The sequence below is a fragment of the Apium graveolens genome, chromosome 5 (assembly GCF_009905375.1).
Source record: "Apium graveolens cultivar Ventura chromosome 5, ASM990537v1, whole genome shotgun sequence".
NCBI classification, from domain to species: Eukaryota; Viridiplantae; Streptophyta; class Magnoliopsida; order Apiales; family Apiaceae; genus Apium; species Apium graveolens.
The window spans coordinates 159045945-159066275 of record NC_133651.1 but is presented as its reverse complement, the minus strand read 5'-3'; the positions used below and the strand labels follow the sequence as shown (position 1 = coordinate 159066275).

Sequence of the window (20331 nt, the reverse complement as noted above, 5' to 3'; positions counted from 1 at the left end):
GTAATTGGTTTAAAAAGAGTTCCAAACATTGTCAACTCAATGAAATTAATGGTGCCAATGTCAATACTGATTTATTCAGCAGCAATTTTTTTTAAAGGTACTCCACTTTAATCTATGTAACATTTGACTTTTTCTGCACATAATATTAAGTATTTTAGTTGCATAATATTTTTTCAAAAATTGTAAAAAAAAATATATATATAGAGGAATGATTAAATACAAACTAAAATTAAAATAGAAACTAGGAACCAATCTAAGCCATTAGATCTACCTAATGTAATGATCCCCTAAATCACCCCACCCAACTAATATGCACCCTCCAACATCCAATTTCAGCTTTTACCCTCCGTTTTTAATTTGATTTTTCCCGTCAAACCGTAAATTTTTTTAAAATCCGATTTCACTATATTTTTTTACACCTCTCAACGATCGATTTGCATACCATATGTGTTATATTTGAAATTAGTTTTTTAAAAAAAAAATTAATTTCTAATTTATATTCTACATTGGTTTCTAGTAGCCCCGTACGTATGTATATATATATATATATATATATATATGGGAATGATTAAATACAACCTAAAATTAAAATAAAAACTTAGAACTAATCTAAGCCATTATATCTACTCAATCTAATGGTCCTCCCTAAATCACACCACCCAACTACCCTGCACCCTCCCACACCTAATTTCAGCTTTTCCCCTCCATTTTTAATTTGATATTTCCTGTCAAACCGTAATTTTTTTTTTAAATCCGATTTCACTGTATTTTTCTACATCTCTCAACAATCGATTTGCATACCATATGTGTTATATTTCGAATTAATTTTAAAAAAAAAATTATTTGATTTCTAGTTTTTATTCTAAATTGGTTTGTATTGGAGTAGCCCCTATATATATATGGTACGCTTTGGATTCAAAGGACTGGGGCATGCTCGTCACCAGCAATATAAAGGCCTCAAGTTTAACTTATAGAACTACTAGCCCCCTTGGATGATAGCTTCCCCGATATGAGTATAACTAAAATATGCTTAATAGCATAGATCCAAGATTCTGACTCTGGAAATGCTTGTAAAAAATATGCTTGGAGGCATTTATCCAAGTTCCTGACTCTGGAAATGCTTGCTAAAGATATTCGATTATCAAACATGTGTACTTTTATGATCAAGTTCCCCAGGGTTCAGTGTAACAGGACACCATCTGATAGCTAACTTGCCTGCAAAAGATAGTGGCATATCAATACAAGCGCAATATGATTCTTCACTGTCAACTACTTTCATTTAGAAAAATACAACAAAATACTTGCTAAGCACATACTCGAACAAATCAAGATCTTAAATTTTGTAGACAGGTGTAATTCCTAGTAAATGGAAGCATTTCCGCATGACAACAGCTGTGGCTTCACACAACAAGAGCCTACTAGTTTCCTCTGCTGATCCAACCACCTGCCAGAATTCAAGAGAACAATAAAAGAAAATAAAGATAGCATCTAAAAAATTATTATACTCCAATTCAAACAAATTAGAAAACAAAAGCTGACTTAAAAAAAAATCATTTTACCATATCTAAATAACCTGTTCCAAGTTTTCAAGTCATTCTTGATGATAGGACTATTTACAGGGATTATATGACATATACTTGGATCACACTGAGCAAATTTTGTAGTATGTAGGTGACTAGAAGCTTGAGCAAATACCTGACAAGTAGAATAGAAGCCACTAAAATCCTCGGATATTCCATATAAGTATTCGCACAACACATTGGGTAGGAGATTGGTGCAAGCCTCTTCAACAATCTGAAATAAGGGGGAAAAGTATACCCAACAGAATTAACTAAAAAGCATCACACAGAATCTATAAGTGGAGCGTACGAATTACACACAGGTTTCTGCCTCACCTCTGCAAACTGGAGTAAGTGAAGTCCCAGAACTCGCTCAGCATCTTGATTCAACTCAATTTTACCAACCTGCCGTAAACATACATATTATTTACTGTGCAAGTAATACACTGATTATATACAAATTGACATTAAACTATTATATTGTTTGGAAGTGCCATTTTAGATACTAAGTTCATTATTACATAAGATAGAGATGCAAACTAGGCCAGAATGGAAGAATACAATTACTTTATGAATTTATAACTTATTTCTTCATTATATTTCGACATTAACGGTGCATAGAAAAATATATACATCTTAGTATCTATGCCACACTTTGAAAAGGGAAAAATGTCTACTACTACCCCAAGGCCAAAGCCTATAGGGCCGTCCCTTTCATTCTATGCTCACCCCGGCCTAGCTGACCTGCCAGCGGTAGTGGGAATCATCCCGTTCCCTGGTCAAAGACTAGGTTGGATGCGGGATCTACTCCACGAGGAGCGGTATCGACGTAGAAAATATCAGTGCATAGAAAAATATATACATCTTGGTATCTATGCCTCACCCTGAAAAGGAAAAAATGTCTTCTACTTCTACCCCAGGGCCAAAGCCTATTACCCATGATGGAACCAAACACACTAAAAATTACCTATCAAGCTATACCTAGCTAAATGCAGCCAGGATTATATACTAAATATCCTAACAGTTAATGCATTTTTACGAAGCACGCATTAAAAAGGAATCTTCGCAGATTGTGTAAGATTCAGGAGTTTGGGTGTACACATTAGTTAAAAAGTTTTATCTTCTGTAGATATGTGGCCCCAGAGATTGAGGCAGTAGTGCTCTGCAGTATTGATTCTGTTGGCCTTAAAACGAGTAGCTCCATGTCTCTCAACAAATCTCTTCATTAGATTTTCATAACATTCTGTGTTGTGCCAAAATAAGTTCTGACACTGTCATGTCATAGGTCAAAACTAAACGGTAAGACAGATCTGGTCCAGATATTACAGCGACATGACGCCGTGCTTTTTTCATCCAAGTAGACTAAATTTTCAAAAAGACAAGCTTACACAAACAAAACTCCTCTATGTTACATTAAAAATTCATTAGAGGATTCAAGTTTCAAATGATCTTACCGTCTTTAACTCCTCAATGTCTTTACCAGATTTCCTGATGATGGAACAGATTCGAGCGTGTGCATAAAGCAAATATACAGCAGTATTTCCCTGCTCACAGAGATAAATAAGTGGTAGAAAGTGAATCAGTTAAGAGTATTAAAAGTTTGGTAACTACTTGTAGGCCATACAAACAAAGCGCAGCAGCAGGACAACTGAAATAGGTAAACAAAAGTCACATTTTCATGCACCATGTCACTTGTAAAGAATCGATTTTATTATATTTTTGCTTTTTTGATGATTTATTATAGAGTAATAGCTCATAGCGGGTGCAATGCACGTATCTTTTTCGATACTTAAATTTACAATCATTTATGAAATTTTTCAATCCTTAAAATTTCTAATTCTAATGATATAAATATTAATTTTATAATATTATTTATTGAAATCAAACACTAAATTTTTATACTTTTAAATTCAATAATCGCACAGGTAATTTTAGATTTATTTGCACATTTTATTCGTATTTGTTATGTAACAGGTATTTCAATTATAATAGATTTTTTTAGTTACTATATTCATCGATTTTTTAAATAAGTAATTCCTAGATATATGTTTAAATTATAATATTTATATGTGTTTTGAGTAGAATAATACTTGGGCCCATTCAAATAGATTTTTAATATTTAGGCCCTCAAAAATAAGTAGGCCCTATAGATGTGTTATAATAGAATAACTTCTTTTGAAAAAAAAGTTCTAGAGATATGTTGAAATTAGAATAGTTATGAATGTCTTAATTTGAATAGGTCGGCAATATAACTAGACTCGCTAGAATAAGTTGATCATAAAGATGTTTTATATTGGCATCGATATAGATAAGTAAAATAAGTAGTCCCAAGTGTATAAATATGTATCATAAGTATGCCCAAGTACTAAAATTTAAGTACCAAAAAATGAGCACCACGCCGACCGACTACCAAAATATGTATCATAAAGATGTTTCAACTCTAGACCACTTCTGGCACTAGGGAGCATCTTTGCCACAGCACACATAGGACGCTGCTTGATTGCCAATATTAACGCCAAGGAAGCAAAAATATGTAATAAATGGAAACACTAATATCCTACCATACACATTCTAGAAGCAGGTATTCAACAACACACCTTATCACTTAGCATCTGATCAAAGTTGAATGTGTAGTTGGTCAATCTATTGTTCTTCAGATCAGCATACCTGTAATACATAGCAGTTATTGAAACATATAATTTATAATTTACTAGATCCCTTCTTCGGTGACTTATTTAAGGAAAAACACGAACTGCCTATAATCCAGATAACAGCTTCCATTTTTTTAAATCCAAATTACAATGTTCCTAACATGTGATCTACAAACCGGCTTAGAGCTAACTTTTAGATCCTTCCAGCGATATTATTTATATTATATCGACAACATGCAGTATGACAAGGGAATCTTACTATCATAGTTTCAAGTATGCATAATCAGCAATTAACATAGACAAATGATGCTCTCAAGTCCTAAGTAGTATAAACTGTTTGGATTGGCTTCAAGTAGAATATAGTTAGTAAGAGCCAGATATGGAGTTAAAAAAATGAGTAGGCAGCTAAACAGGAGCTTCACAATTGTATTCAGTTAGGAGGAAGCTAACACATCAAAAGCTACTTAAAATGTTACATTAAAAGTAGCTTACTTTTTTTTTAATAAATTAAAAGTAAAAGTAGCTTACTTGACGGCACCATATCCAACAGCTTCAGCAGTTTGCTCAAGTTCCTCCTCGGTCCACTCACTTTCTCTCCCTATATTAAGATAATAATTAAAAATAGAAACAAGATTGATAGAACTCTGATGTTGGTAAATACAAAAAATGTTGTCTCAAAGTAGTTGTTTAACATTGAACTGGCACCCCCGCACAAAGGCATCCCAGCAGCATAAGTGCACACTTCATTGAACGAAGCACACGGATACAAAACACTAATAAACTTAAAGTTACCTATTAACTTAAAGTTTATAAAATTATCAAAAAAACTTGTTTATAAGCAATAAAGCAAAGATGCTAAAACATGATTAAATTTATAAATATAAACAACAATAAAGTTTAAAAACACATGTCACATTGAAGTTGATTTAATCAACACTGCTGGATGTACAACATGGGTTCAAAATAAAAAAGAGATAGAACAACCAACTTCAGTTCAGTTGAGACTAGAGCATGATAATTCTCTAACAGGACCCGATTTTCTTCTTCATCAAGATTATCACCACTAAAAGAACAACAATAGTGGAGATTCAATATGTGTTCCTAACTAAAGAGATAGAACAACTTAGTAGAAATAACATAAATACTATCACCACTAATGGATCTGTTCCTCTGTCTCTTCCTTCTAGATCTGATTTTAGTTGATCATCCAGAATTTACTTCATTTTTTTCAATTATAATAATAATTATGATATTTGTTGTGATTATAATTATGATCTGTTTCCTGACAATTCACATTGTCCTTATATATGTAATTACTTACTAAACCAATCCTAATCTACTTGCATATTTATAATCCAGATTCCAGAGAATTCCGGTTGGTAATTAATATAGTTACTATAAACATACCAAAAATAAAAAAGTGAGATGATAATTTCCCCCTTGTCCGAAATTTGACCCACACTAAATGAGGTATCCAATTTATAATGTACAACAAAACAAATTATCAAAAATTAAGAGAGGAAAACATAAAAAGACTATTATATGTCTAACCAACATTATAATACCTCGTTCAATAAGAGCATCCCTACAGCGACTCTTGGCTTCATCAAGCAAATCAACTAATCTGACCACCTCAGTACTTCGAGTTCGAAATCGCTTTCCATCTTCTCCAAGAACAAGACCAAAGCCTACATGATTTGTTTTAGGGTACTTGTTACCTTCTGCTGGAAGCCAACCTACACGCTTAGCTGCCTGCAATAAAAAGTGTTAGTATGTGATTGCCTACAAATTCAATACAATATCTTAAAATAAGATTCTACTTTTCTATTATGACCAGTATATGTGATTTTTGATACTTACTGTGAACACCATTTCAAAGTGCTCGCGCTGGCCAACGTCTGTAACATATATTATCCACTCAGCTTTTTCTTCATTAAGACGGTACCTTCACATATTAAGTTGTGTAAGAAGTCAAGCCACAGTGCACAAAATTAGATCTAAATCACTTCTTATCCACTGCAATAGGAGCAATTTTCCAACTTGTCCACCGAATACAGAAAGATAACATAAGCAGTATACTGTACTGTTAAATTGTACAAAATCTTTGATAGATGTTCAACTGGTATAAAAAAGGGATGTGATCCAAGAGATAAGAAGAATGATGAGATCTAACTATTTGGGACATGCTGGAAGCCACTTGTCATTCAGTAAAGTCTCCCAATTTATTTCATAACAGTTTACAAATTTTTTTTTTAATTTCCAAGTCTTTACTGAAATCTCTCTAGTAGGAAGACAAAATAAGCTTCTTAAAAACCAAAGTCTTTTCTTGCATTTCGATGCATTCACCATCAATCGCCTAGATGGGGATTCAACAAGCTAGAATGCCTGAACAATTTCAGATAACAATTAATATGCTATTACCGGTAATCTACTTCCTCTGTTAATTTACTCATTTTCGATTTCCCTGCATTTAGTTGCATTCACTAGCAATCACCTAGATGGATATCAACAAGGTAGAACGCATAGTTGTTAAGACTTAAGACGTCGCCTAGGCGACTAGGCGGTAACAAATGGGTAGGCGTCCGACCCGTCTTCATTTTCAGTGGGTAGACGACACATAGGGGCGCCTAGGCAGCTAGACGACGTCTAAATCCATCCAAATCCGCCTAAGTCCGTCTTATTTTAGCATGGGCCAGCCCAGTCTATCTTTGACCAAGTCCAACCCATTATCCTTTTATATGGGCCAGCCGATATTCAAGTTATGACCACTACTAACTTGCATCACACTCAACCCTAATTAACGAGCAACACACAGACGAGCATCTCCTGGCAGCGGTCTATTAAGTAATATTCTTATTTTTCTTCTTATCTGATAAATACATACATATATATACACACATATGTATATGTATTATGTATGCACAAACTACAAACATATACCATATATCATATATCATCAGGTATAACATTTATGTATGTACTTTGATATGTATTTATAATATTTACTCTTTGGTAGTGTATGTAATGGCTAAATCTATATTATTATAACATATAAATGTATATATATATTAAATATACCCAATTTATAAAGTGAAATGTATAAACCGCCTAATGACCGTCTAGGGCCTAGGCGGGCGCCTAACCGTCTAGGTGGTTAGGCGGTCCAGGGTCGTCTTTCCTCATCTTTACGTCTTTACAACTATGGTATAATGCCTGATACATTTCAGCTAACAACTAATATGCTATTACCTGTGACCTGATTATTCCTTCTGTTAATTCACTCATCCTCAATTTGCAAAAGTCATATCTATCTTTCTGTCAACTTGAAAGTTCAAGCCTGCTGCTTTTGTTCACAATTTTTCCAAATCAAACACATCAATTTTGCGCAGAATGTATAACTGGCATGCATTCTCATACTCGATCAGAAATCTCTACTGTGATTATAGACTTGACTGTGAGATGATATTCCCCAAGTCTTGCAGAGTTTTCAGAAGCTCGAGGTTGAAGGGGAAACGATTCACTAACCTTTAAAGGGAAAGCTCAGATATGCCAAAAACTGCTCCTAGGATATTGGGCTCAAGAACCCATATTTTATCTAAATTTGAGATTCAAGAGTTCATCACAAGTATATTTTCTTTTTGGATGATATTTGTTGATCAGAACATCTGTGACTATGATGTGACACGTATGAGATATAGTGGTATAAACTATCCTGCCTACTAAGAATTTGGGTTAAATCATATATGAATTTGAATATTGTGCCAAAGGACAGAGACTACATATCGAAACAATCCAGTGAATAGGATTCTTTTATGAAATAAAAGTAGGCGGTTTCAACAACAATATCCCAGCTATGGTGCTTAGTTGAAAATTTTACTACTCTATCAGAAAAGGCATATTCTATATCATACAACTATAATATCAATACTGGAAAGCTATAATATAAATAACTAACCATAGAGCTGTTAGATCAGTTGAAGCATAATTGAATCCACCATCTCTCTTGACAACGATAAGAGGTATATTTTTCCCTTCAATGAAGATCACACGAGCTCCTTCACTTTCTTCCACAAGTCCCTTCTCATTTAGTAACTCCAAGACCATTGGAATAAAAGGATTATAAAAACTTTCTCCCTGTAATGAAAAGAAACACAGATAAATTTATACCTGGAACGCGGCTAAATAATGAATGCTAAACAATCTGATGCTTGTGTGGATGAAACTTGCAACTACTATAAAAGCACTACCTGTATACGTCATATCCAAAATTAAACACATAATTATGTTCAAACAATTTAACAGGAACATCAACAACTTACAAGCATATGATGCAGAGCATGGGTGATAGGGATCAGTAGTAATGTGTATCCTGTTTGAGTTTAATCTTGACTTAACAGTTGGGAAAGTTATTATCAGTAGTGTTATTTCAATTGTGTACTTGACTTTGTATTATCTAGTTCTTAGTAGCTACAACTAGAACCTTTAATAAGTAGTTGGGAGCTGCACTATTATTTTACCCAGCTGTTTGGGTTTGTAAACAGCCTATATATCCCCCTGTATCAGCTTCTTATGAAGGCAGACTTTGATTATATATATAACTTCTTCTCTGAATATTGATAATGTATCAATTTGGGGATAGCTTGGGGTAGAGATTGTCCTGCGGTTCAATCTCCCGAGGTTTATAATCACTGTTCTTGTTGTGTTTATCATTATCTTGTTATTATAATCTTATTCTTGTCATTGTGCTGCGTCAAATTGGCATCAGAGCTAAAAATTCTGGTTTTTATCATTGTTAAAGTCCATCCTACTGTTACTATTCATCCGCTGTTATATTCACCTTGTTCATCAGCTGTTATATTCACCCTGATTCCTATCCAAAACCTGATTTCAGTGGCTAAATACCGTTCCTCTTTACTGAAAATCAGGCACATAACACCCTTGTATCACCCCATGGCACCACCAGATTCCACCACTTCAATTTGCTGCCCAGAAACCTACAAAGCTGCCACTTTCTTATTTTTATAAATCCTTTAAGCATTCAGTTTCATTTCTCACAACACCAACGATTACTCACCAAAGCAGAAAAGAGAATAGGTCTGGGAAAGGAAATCAAGAAAGAAATAGAAAGAGAGAGGCTGCGAGGATATAACAAATCTGAGAAGAGATAATCATAGTCGTCACTATCGTCCTGCAACAGAACTTTATTGCACTATGGCTGTTCATTTCACTGGACATCTACACGACACATTCTCCGTTGTGCTGTTACGAAACAAGGGAGGTAACCTATACCCTGTTTGGATATTCTAATATTCTTAATCATATCTGTTTGACCTTCATGTTCTTGACATCACTATCAACCATTTTCTTTCTCAAAATCCAGCAATCCACTTTGTTTTTTTTTTCCTGTCCCTGCTAATTTAACCATGTTCATATTATGAGTTTTATCTAAATACCCCCCACTGCATCTAATATCAGTTTGGTTGATTTTTTTTTTTTTTAAAAAAAAGATTTACATTTTAATTCTAGGACTTAATATTCATGTTTTAGGAATTTTAATTCATAGTTTGGTATTTAGCCTTCTTTTACGTTTGCATGACTTTATTTGTTTAGTTTGCACAATATTCTATGTTAGTTGCATATACATGTCTTCTTTATTATATTTTGAGAACTAGTGATAGCATTAGTAGTCGACTATAATATAGTTGTTTACGTTATATGTCTATCGAATCTCAGATGTGCACTTATTCATATCATGGTCATCACTCGTAGCGGAACTGATAACTCGTAGCGGAACTGATAGCACCTCACGAGACCCACCTCCTGACCCTCCTGAGCCGACTTTGACTCATTTATTGCAAAGTATCCAAGCCCTCACTACGTCTATGAACGATAAATTTGATAGTTTAAATAATCGAGTTGAGGCCTTAGAGATTGCAAACAATGCTAGGAAAAATGATGAACCACATATAGAGGATGTCGATAACGAGGATATAGTTCCACCTCGACGTCAGAATGTTGATGCAATGATTCCTAGACATATGGGAGGACGTACGGGAGGTAGAAGGGAACCCCCTAGACATCATGACAATTATAGGAATGACCCACCTGACTATGACGATCATTATGATTATAATGAGCGTCGAGATCAGGGATACCGTAATTATAGGAATCATGATAGGTATGAGGGAAGAGATGATGTGCTCAAAATTAAGATAGATGCCCCAGAGTTTGATGGGAGATTTGATCCCGATGTTTTCTCTGATTGGTTATCCAGTATGGATAAATTCTTTGATTGGCATATGATGAGTGACGAGCGTATGGTAAGATTCGCCAAGATGAAGCTTGTAAAGCAAGCTAACATCTTTTGGGGTAGTATTGAGAGAGACCTAGAGCGTACAGGACAACCTCCGGTTAGGCATTGGGCTGAGATGAAGATGCGCTTAACTCAGTATTATCTACCTCTAGGGCATAGAGATAGGTTAATGGAGCAGTTTGATAACCTAACTCAGGGTAGTTTGTCTGTTGCCGAGTATATCGGCAAGTATAGGGAGTTGATTCAAAGGTGCGAGCTTAAAGAGAGTACTCGTATGAGCATTATTAAATTCAAAAATGGGTTACGACCCGAGCTCAAACGACAAATGATGAATACTCAAATCAACACTATCGATGACGTTTTCCAGGTCGCATTAGAGCATGAGTATCGAGTCAAGGAGTTCTTCCAACAGAGAGGGCTATCCTATTCGAGGCAGCCTATGAGTCGAGCTTTACCACAGAGTCGGACTATCCCCACATCTCAGGGAGTTGGTAGTAGTACGAGCGTTCCTACTAGAGACCCTACGAGAGCTCAGACTCCAGGGTCATCCTCTCGATTTAGAAACACAGAGACATGTTTTACGTGTCACGAGCCTGGACATAAGTCTTTCGAGTGTCCAAAGAAAAGATTAAATCTTCTTGAGAACTATGTAGAGGATGATGAGTTGTTCGAGGGTGACCTACAGAGAGCCCATAACACCGATGATGAGGACTCTTTGCGAGATCTAGAGGAGACAGAAAGACATGTAGGTGTTATGCGATGCCTGTTTACCAACTCGAAAGAGGATGATTGGAAGAGGACTTCCATATTTCACACATTTACTAGAGTTGACGGAGTAACGTCAAAGGTCATTATCGATGGGGGGAGTTGTTTAAATGTGGTTGCACAATCTGCAGTTGCGCGATCAAAGTTAAAAGTAGAGCCACATCCTCATCCTTATAGTGTAGCCTGGGTCAACAAGACATCTATTCCTGTGACACACAGGTGTCTTGTTCCGAGCCTTCTCGAGGGCTACGAGGAAAGTATATGGTGCGATGTCCTCCCCATGGATGTTTCTCATATTCTTTTAGGACGACCTTGGTTGTATGACCGTAGTGTGACTCACTATGGTAGACATAACACATATGTGTTTACACACAATGGGAAGAAGATCACATTGCTTCCTAGTAGACCACGTGAGACTGTTAAGAGCGACGCAAAGGCAAATAGTGTTCCTACACAACCGATTAAATCTCTCCATATTTTGAAGAGGAAGGAATTCGAGACATGTGCTTTAGAGTCAAAGGTTGTGTACATGCTAGTTGCTAGAGAGGTGAAAGACATTCATGAGATGAGTAGTATTGAGATTCCTAGTGATGTTCAACAAATTCTTGACGAATTTGTTAATATCATGCCCAGTGAGCTGCCTGAGGGATTGCCACCTCTCAGAGATATCCAGCATGCTATAGACTTTATCCCCGGATCCTCTTTACCTAACCTACCACACTATAGGATGAATCCTTCTGAGCAAATAGAGATGAGGCGACAAGTAGATGAATTGCTTAGGAAAGGATTTGTGCGAGAGAGTCTTAGCCCTTGTGCAGTACCGGCCTTGTTCACACCTAAGGCCGATGGTAGTCTGAGGATGTGTTGCGACAGTCGAGCTATCAATAAGATCACTGTCAAGTATAGGTTTCCCATTCCTAGACTTGATGACATGTTAGACATGATTGTTGGAGCTCAGTATTTTACTAAGATCGACTTACGGAGTGGATATCATCAGATTCGTGTTAGAGAAGGAGATGAATGGAAGACTGCCTTTAAGACAGCCGATGGGCTTTACGAATGGTTAGTTCTACCTTTTGGGCTATCCAATGCGCCCAACACATTCATGAGAGTCATGAACCAGGTGCTTCGTCCAGTTATCGGTAAATTTGTTGTTGTGTATTTTGATGATATCCTTATCTATAGTTTGATGATATCCTTATCTATAGTCCTACGCGTGAGGAGCACTTGTCACACTTGCGTCAGGTTCTAGCACTTCTCTTACATGAAAAATTATATGTGAACCTGAAAAAGTGCTCTTTTGTGCAGCATTCAGTGATATTCCTCGGATTTGTGGTCTCCAAGGATGGAGTCTCTGCAGACCCAGAAAAGGTAAAGGCTATTCGAGAATGGCCCGAACCTTTGACTATCCATGAGGTTCGTAGTTTTCATGGATTAGCTACATTCTATAGGCGGTTCATTAGGGGTTTCAGTACCATCATGGCTCCCATCACTGATAGTATGAAGAAAGGGGAGTTTGTGATCTAAATCGGCTGTGAAAGCCTTTGCTGAGATTAAGGAGAGGTTGATCCATGCTCCAGTTCTCGTTTTACCAGATTTTGGTAAGGTGTTTGAGGTCACATGTGATGCTTCGGGAGTGGGAATAGGTGGGGTGTTAAGTCAAGGTGGCCACCCTATAGCTTTTTTCAGTGAAAAGCTTAACGAGGCCAAGAAGAAGTATACCACCTATGATAGGGAGTTTTATGTTGTAGTTCAAGCGCTTAGGTATTGGCGGCATTATCAATTGCCCAAGGAGTTTGTTCTTTATTCTGATCACCAGGCGCTTCAATATATCAACTCCCAGAAAAAGTTAAATCATATACACGCCAAGTGGTTTGAGTTTGTTCAGGAGTACACCTTTGTACTCAGACATTGCAAAGGTACCGAGAACAAAGTTGTTGACGCACTTAGTAGAGTGACCCTTATTCTTAACACTATGAGTGTCGAGGTCATAGGGTTCACACATATGATTCAGGACTATCCTTCGTGTCACGACTTTGGACAGATTTATGCTAGCTTACAGGATCCTAGTTCACCACCTTCCAGGGATTATTGTATTGACGATGGATACTTATTTCGCGGGATCCATTTGTGTATCCCTAATACGTCTTTGAGAGAGTATCTCGTGAGAGAGTTACATGCGGGAGGCTTAGCGGGTCACTTTGGTCGAGATAAGACCATTGTATTTGTTGAGGATAGGTTTTTTTTTGCCTAGTTTGAAGAGGGATGTTGCTCGTATAGTCGCAGAGTGTCGTACTTGCCAAACAGCCAAGGGTAGGAAAAAAAATACGGGTTTATACACTCCTCTTCCAGTTCCCCATGTTCCTTGGGAAGATGTTAGCATGGACTTTGTGTTAGGATTGCCTAGGACTCGTACGAGTCATGATTCGGTCTTTCTTGTAGTTGATCGTTTCACTAAGATGGCTCATTTTGTTCCGTGCAGCAAGACTGACAATGCTGCTCATATTGCCTCCATCTTCTTTAGTGAGATAGTGAGGATACATGGTGTTCCCTTGAGTATAGTATCTGACAGAGATGTTAAGTTTGTGAGTTATTTCTGGAGGACTCTATGAATATTACTCGGTACTAGTCTTAAGTTCTCTACAGCCTATCATCCCCAGACCGATGGACAGACCGAGGTCGTTAATAGGAGTCTAGGTGATTTAATTAGGTGTCTTGTAAGTGAACATGTGTCTTCATGGGATAGGGTTTTACCTACGGCCGAGTTTGCGTATAATAGCTCTGTTAATAGGTCTACAGGAGTCGGTCCTTTTCAGGCTTACATTGGTCGTCAGCCAAGGAAACCTATAGATTTGGTTCCCCTCCCCCTGCATATAGGTCTAGCGAGTCTACAGAGTCGTTTGCACATCACATTCATAAGTTGCATGCTGAGATACGACAGAAAATTAATTTAAGCAATGAAAATTATAAGTCTGCTGCAGATGTTCATCGCAGGTTTCGAGAGTATAATGAAGGTGATCATGTTATGCTACGACACCGCACTGAGAGGCTACCTCCCGCTGCTTGGAAGAAAGTGCATGCTAAGAGGATGGGTCCATTTCGAATTCGAAAGAGGGTTGGTACTAATGCTTATGAGTTAGATCTTCCGACTGATATGACTATTGGCCCTGTATTTAATGTGGAAGATCTTACTCCTTTTCATGGAACCTCTGATATTTCTTCACCTTCTTCACCTGTTAGTGTTCCTATGCCTTCTAGCCCCAATCAGCCTATACCTAATCCTCCACTACTTGTACCACCTACACCTCCTTATGTTTCGGCACAGCCAACAGTAGATGTTCCTGTTGATGTTCTAGATGAGAGATTTATGCCAACACGGTGTGGTGGTTTTCGACAGTACTTAGTTCACTGGAGTAACAGGTCAGAAGATGAGCGTACATGGATTAGTGCTACAGAGTTTCAGCGTCTTGCTCCTGATCTTTTTGAGCATTACACACAGTTCAGTTCGACAGAGCCAAACTTTTCCTAGTCGGGGAGAGTTGATAGGGATGAGTAGTAATGTGTATCCTGTTTGAGTTTAATCTTGACTTAACAGTTGGGAAAGTTATTATCAGTAGTGTTATTTCAATTGTGTACTTGACTTTGTATTATCTAGTTCTTAGTAGCTACAACTAGAACCTTTAATAAGTAGTTGGGAGCTGCACTATTATTTTACCCAGCTATTTGGGTTTGTAAACAGCCTATATATCCCCCTGTATCAGCTTCTTATGAAGGCAGACTTTGATTATATATATAACTTCTTCTTTAAATATTGATAATGTATCAATCTGGGGATAGCTTGGGTAGAGATTGTCCTGCGATTCAATCTCCCGAGGTTTATAATCACTGTTCTTGTTGTGTTTATCATTATCTTGTTATTATAATCTTATTCTTGTCATTGTGTTGCGTCAATGGGCCAAATACTTTAATGATATAAGTTGAAAAGGAATACTTATATTTAAGATATAATCATTGCACAATAGAATAACTACAATAATAATATATACTAATACAGTATATTAAATAGTAGCTAAAAGAGTAAGTAATGTATGAATTATATAAATGATTAGAAAGTGCTAAACAATTGAAGTAATTAAAAAAATGATGAAGTATCTGCAATTCCAAAAATACATTCCAAGAAAAAAAGCATGCCTAAAAAAAGCCTATATCAATAACAAACAGGCCACTGCTAAATTTCAAAAAAATATATAAATTTATTACTCAAAATCACACGTAAGTTAGATTATCAAACTCAACTAGATCTGATTTCTTTTTTCTTTCCAAAAAAAAGAACAATGGAAACATTAATGTTTTGTTGGCAGGTGGAACTTTATCAGTCATCACGCACCCCAAAAGGAACTATAATGGGACTGGAGGGAGCAAGACAATTTTTTTTAATTATAAATCAATTTAATTTTTTCTTTATTGAGGACCAGGAAAATATCATCAATATTAAGGTTTAAATAAATGGAATTATATTGACTAGACTTGGTAAACTGTGACAAAATAATTATTCATGTATCCAACATGCTAAAATAGTAGATTAATGCAAAAGATAAGGTCAAGGATACATACCTTTTCCTCTAAATGAACTCCAAGTCTTTTATAAACTTTCTCGTAACCCTTCCGGCTAATCTCACAGATTTGCTCCCATGCCTTTCTGTACTTCTTCTCACCACCCTTTATTTAGGAAACATACAAAATGAGGAAAAGGTTTGAACATATTTGCAGTCATCCAAATGAAAAATAATCAGGGTAAGGTATTTTATATATATATGAGAAAATACATCATAACACAAAGTGAAAAGATGCATATAGCTATGAATCACCTACCTGGAGACTGACTACTGCCTGCTGTGCTCTCTCCTTGAAAGCAGAATCACTGTCAAATCTCTGTTTTGAAGCTTTATAGAATGCCTTACAAAGCAATTTTCAAGTTAAAACATTAATACAGACTTTCAAGACATTAAACAACACTAACACAGTAATACAAACTACAGAATCCTTCACTGGCATTTAGCACTCAAGTTATTTGGAAAATATAAATAATAGAATAAAGGTTTATACGCCACCCTCAAACATTATGCAGTGAAAATAGTAACCCAATTAAAAACCAACAAAATATGCTTGTGTAACAGATAGAAAAAGCAATGAAAAATTTAAAAATATTGCAATTATCGTCAAAAAAGTTAGCCAACATCATTAGTTGCATGACTACAGAATAGTACGTGAATAAGTAGCTTCCTAATGTTTTTCTTTTTTCAAGGAACTAAGGAACACCAACTTTAGAACAATTACGGAAACACCAAAAAAATGTATTACACTGTGCACTGGTATGAACTATGATCGAGACTGAATATTCCATTTACTGAACCCGTTAAAATAATATTTTTCTTAAAACTTTGTTTGTCTCTTAAATACATATAAACAATCACTGGTATGAAAAGTGAAATAGAAACATTCAGCTAAATGACTAGATACATTATGGACATTATATAACCAATATAAAGTCTTATGGATAGATTAGGTAATAATAAACTTAAATGGCTAGTGCTGTTACAACATGGATTACACTAAACATAATAGTATGCTAAATATATTATATGAATCCCTGGTCAATTAGTCGTGCAAACATAAGTATAATTGGAGCCACTAGAACACTAATACAAACCCCTAATATAACTCACCTCAAGATCACCAATGGCTTGATCATTAGCATTTTCCCAGTCTGGAAACTTTTCGAATAGAAATTCAATTAACATACCAAACTGCAAATCATAACAGACGATAACAGGGTGTTATAAGATAACAGAGAGTAACGAAACAAAAGGTAGTGTTATGGAATATGCCATGTCCATGTTTGATAGAACTGTACGTACCCGGCGCTATTAAGTTTGTATTAATTGTCTAATAAATGACCAAAATAAAAATGCAAAGACGATAGTGTTGAGGATGCCAGATGTGTATTGGGTTTATAAATAAACATTAACCAAATATATAAACTTGAAAGGTAAAAAGACGAGGAAGTGGGATGATGATGACGAAAATGATGAAGTTGTTTCAAGTAACCAGTACGTTGTTAAGAAAAAGAAAAGAAAAAATCAGTAGTATCAAAAAATAATACTTAAATCACTTGTAATCAGAAAAAATGGCTAAAATTATGACACTATTATAATAATTTTAATGCAACTAGAATATCTATAGGAAATTTACCTGTGTACCCCAGTCCCCAACATGATTTCTTCGCAAAACTTCAACTTTTGAAAATTCAAGCATGCGGGCCAGAGTATCTCCTATTATGGTAGATCTTAGGTGACCAACATGCATTTCTTTTGCAATGTTGGGCGAAGAGAAGTCGACCACAGCCCTTTTAACTGAAAGCTTAGGTGCCCATATTTCAATGCCATCCGTTAGCATCTTTTGTATGCTCTGCCACAAATATATAACACAGTGCGTCAGTAAAGAATTCAACTAGTACAATGTAGATCACATTCTATCACATTATTAAAATTTAACACGCTGCATAACAGAGAAAACTCTGTACCTTGGCTATCCACTGCTTCGACAATACAATGTTGACAAAGCCAGGTCCTGCTATGCTTAATGACTCAACCATTTCTGATGTTGGGAGATTGTTTTTTAGAGCCTAACATTGAGGTGGGAAATACCAATGAAATGAGTTGTAATATCATAAATTAAATGTTTATACATAAATGAAATTCTTAGCTTGAAGCAGAAGTTTAGAGATTGAGGTCGAACCTGTCCAACAGGCTGAGGGCCTCTAAATTCAGTACCCATCCCCTTTATTGTTGTCCATAAGCTCATGGCGTTGTTGCTGCATTAAAGGATGGGTTAAAAAAAATAATAGATGCGGCAGGCAGGGCTTTTGTGACATATACATGTATGTATGATAATGAAGTCTGCATATAAGATACAATGAGCATATGACTATCTCATAGTAAAAAGGGCTACATAGGGGAAATAAAAGTGTTACCATTGGTAATCACCAAATTTGGGATTACAGGGAGCAATCAATGGTTCCACATCGGGAACCTGGGGGGCAGTCAGTCGAAGGGATGTTTCAAATAATTTTGCTAATTGGTGCTTAAGACTGCCCATATATTCTTCCTCCTGAACCACAAAAATTAAGTTAAGAGAAAAACTTAAATCTGAAACAACATACATAGTACAGACAACATTAGAATTGGATGTAGAATGGAGTAAATTGGAAGTTACTGTAGCCATGGTGGAAACGGTCTTGGCTCTAATTACAGGAATAAAACTTCCAGTAGCAGCTCTAAAAAAATCTGCCTAGTTTGACAGGAACTATAATTAATCACAACAACCAATCGAAACATGAATATATAAAGAAATTATAAATAAAACAAGTATAATTAAAAAGAAAAACACAAAAGCAAAGTTAAAACAAATATGCAGAAACTAGTCGATACGAATGAGATGTTGAGGTGAAAGTAAAAGACAGTTAGAGAGGAGAGATTAGGGGCTTACGGGATTCAGAAAAAGAATGAGAGGAGGAGAGGGGAGAAATAAAACGCGAAACAAAAGGATGTAATGTCGGCGGCATAAAAACGCAGCCCAATGTGGTGCTACAGCTACTGCTCATTGTATATAGTTTGTTTGTTTATTATTATTATAGCAATATAGCAATAGCAAATATCAATAGCAAAGTGTGTGTCGTCAAATTTACCTATTTGCTTGCCTCCACTCCTGTTTCAACTTCGGACTAGGGTTTGTTTTGGGATGCCTCATACAAATTTCTACCAATGCCCTTTCCACACCTCAATTTACTCCGTCTCCTCCTACTTCAATTTCTTTCTTTTTTTAATGTTCTTCTTTTTTTCCTTTTTTTTAAAGATAACCTCAAACATTTTCCCAAAACTATCTCTTCATTTTTTCATTAAAATGAAAAAAAATATATATATATATATATATATGTGTGGAAAAACAAGTTCCAAACTAATCTGAAAATTATTTATCTATTTTTATAGAGCTACTCTTTTTTAATTAAATAAAATATCAAATCGAATTAATAGGGATTATAATAATTATTTAGAAGTCAATCTAATTTAGAATTTGTTTATCCAAATTAATTGGGAAGATTAATAAATATTTAGAAATCAATCCTATTTAGAATTTGTTTATTCGAACTAATAGGGAAGATAACAAACATTTAAAAGTCAATTATATTATTAATAGGGAAGATAAAAGTTTTTAAAATTCAATCCATTTTAGAAATTATTTAAAAGAGGCGTTTGGGTGTGAAGATTAAAATGAGTCTCAATTGAAAACAAGGTATTGGGAGTCAAATTGCAGGAGATAGTAGTCTGGAAAATCGGCAAGAGACTCTAGATAGACATAATGAGGTTAAAGAAAGGCATGATAATAAGGGGATGGATTTTAAGGAAAATAAGAAGAATGAGAATGTAAATAAAGATTTGGGGACGGAGATGTTTGAGTACATTGAAGCTTTAATTGACAAAGATGTTGAGGAAGACTTATTTGATACTAAGGTTTCTTATTCTAAAGCTGGGATACGGCTACGTCCTTGCAAAGCAAAATAAGGGCAGAAGGAGTTTTGGGGATTAATGTGATTGGTTTAACCTCTAGCAAATTCTTACTTGCAAATTTGAGTGAGGAGAGTTGGGAGGATATTGGGTTGGAGACATTCAATAGATGGTTTAATGGTTTAAGAAATTTTGGTTAAAAATATTTAATTGTGCCAAGGACAATTTGGTTGCAATCTTATAGGATTCCTATAAATGTATGGTTAGAAGAAAATATAAAGGGTTATACCAGATGGTTAGGGGATCTGATAAGTTGGTCATATCAGAAGGATGGGGAAAGTGAGTATTTTTATCCGATTGTCTGTCTTTCTACTAATAGGTTATGTTAGGAAATGAATAACACACAAAGGGGGGTGAATGTGTTTGTCTGTTTTTGAGCTTTTCTTGAATATTTTTGGTTGAACTAAGTAAATTTAATC

The 20331-nt window shown here is 35.6% G+C and overlaps 1 protein-coding gene across 5 annotated transcripts; it reads right to left on the bottom strand.

Annotated features, from left to right (window-relative positions):
* Positions 1-1010: 1010 nt before the first annotated feature.
* On the bottom strand, positions 1011-19153 carry LOC141724603 (arginine--tRNA ligase, chloroplastic/mitochondrial-like). 5 transcript variants are annotated; one of them, XM_074526810.1, is made up of 20 exons: positions 19036-19112; positions 18837-18943; positions 18564-18634; positions 18322-18458; positions 18087-18162; positions 17872-17973; positions 17541-17756; positions 17015-17095; positions 16161-16244; positions 15903-16007; positions 8166-8344; positions 6071-6155; positions 5776-5962; positions 4739-4808; positions 4157-4226; positions 3014-3103; positions 1896-1964; positions 1696-1794; positions 1317-1444; positions 1011-1215 (listed from the first exon to the last, which is right to left on the bottom strand). In XM_074526810.1, exons 1-19 carry the CDS (start codon positions 19095-19097, stop codon positions 1334-1336), a joined length of 2001 nt encoding a protein of 666 aa, XP_074382911.1. In that variant the 5' UTR covers positions 19098-19112; the 3' UTR covers positions 1011-1215; positions 1317-1333. The 5 variants fall into 5 exon arrangements, with proteins under 5 accessions (XP_074382911.1, XP_074382913.1, XP_074382914.1 ...); XM_074526812.1 differs by having other exon boundaries at positions 18564-18638; positions 19036-19059; XM_074526813.1 differs by lacking the exon at positions 18837-18943 and having other exon boundaries at positions 18564-18638; positions 19036-19153.
* Positions 19154-20331: the final 1178 nt, after the last annotated feature.

Excerpts from the sequence above, each read along its gene's own strand:
- LOC141724603 (XM_074526810.1), bottom strand. The coding sequence starts at position 19,097 with ATGAGGCATCCCAAAACAAACCCTAGTCCGAAGTTGAAACAGGAGTGG. Across the intron at positions 16,245-17,014 it reads AAGCCATTGGTGATCTTGAG|GCATTCTATAAAGCTTCAAA; the intron begins GTGAGTTATATT and ends TTGCTTTGTAAG. Across the intron at positions 16,008-16,160 it reads AGGCAGTAGTCAGTCTCCAG|GGTGGTGAGAAGAAGTACAG; the intron begins GTAGGTGATTCA and ends TCCTAAATAAAG.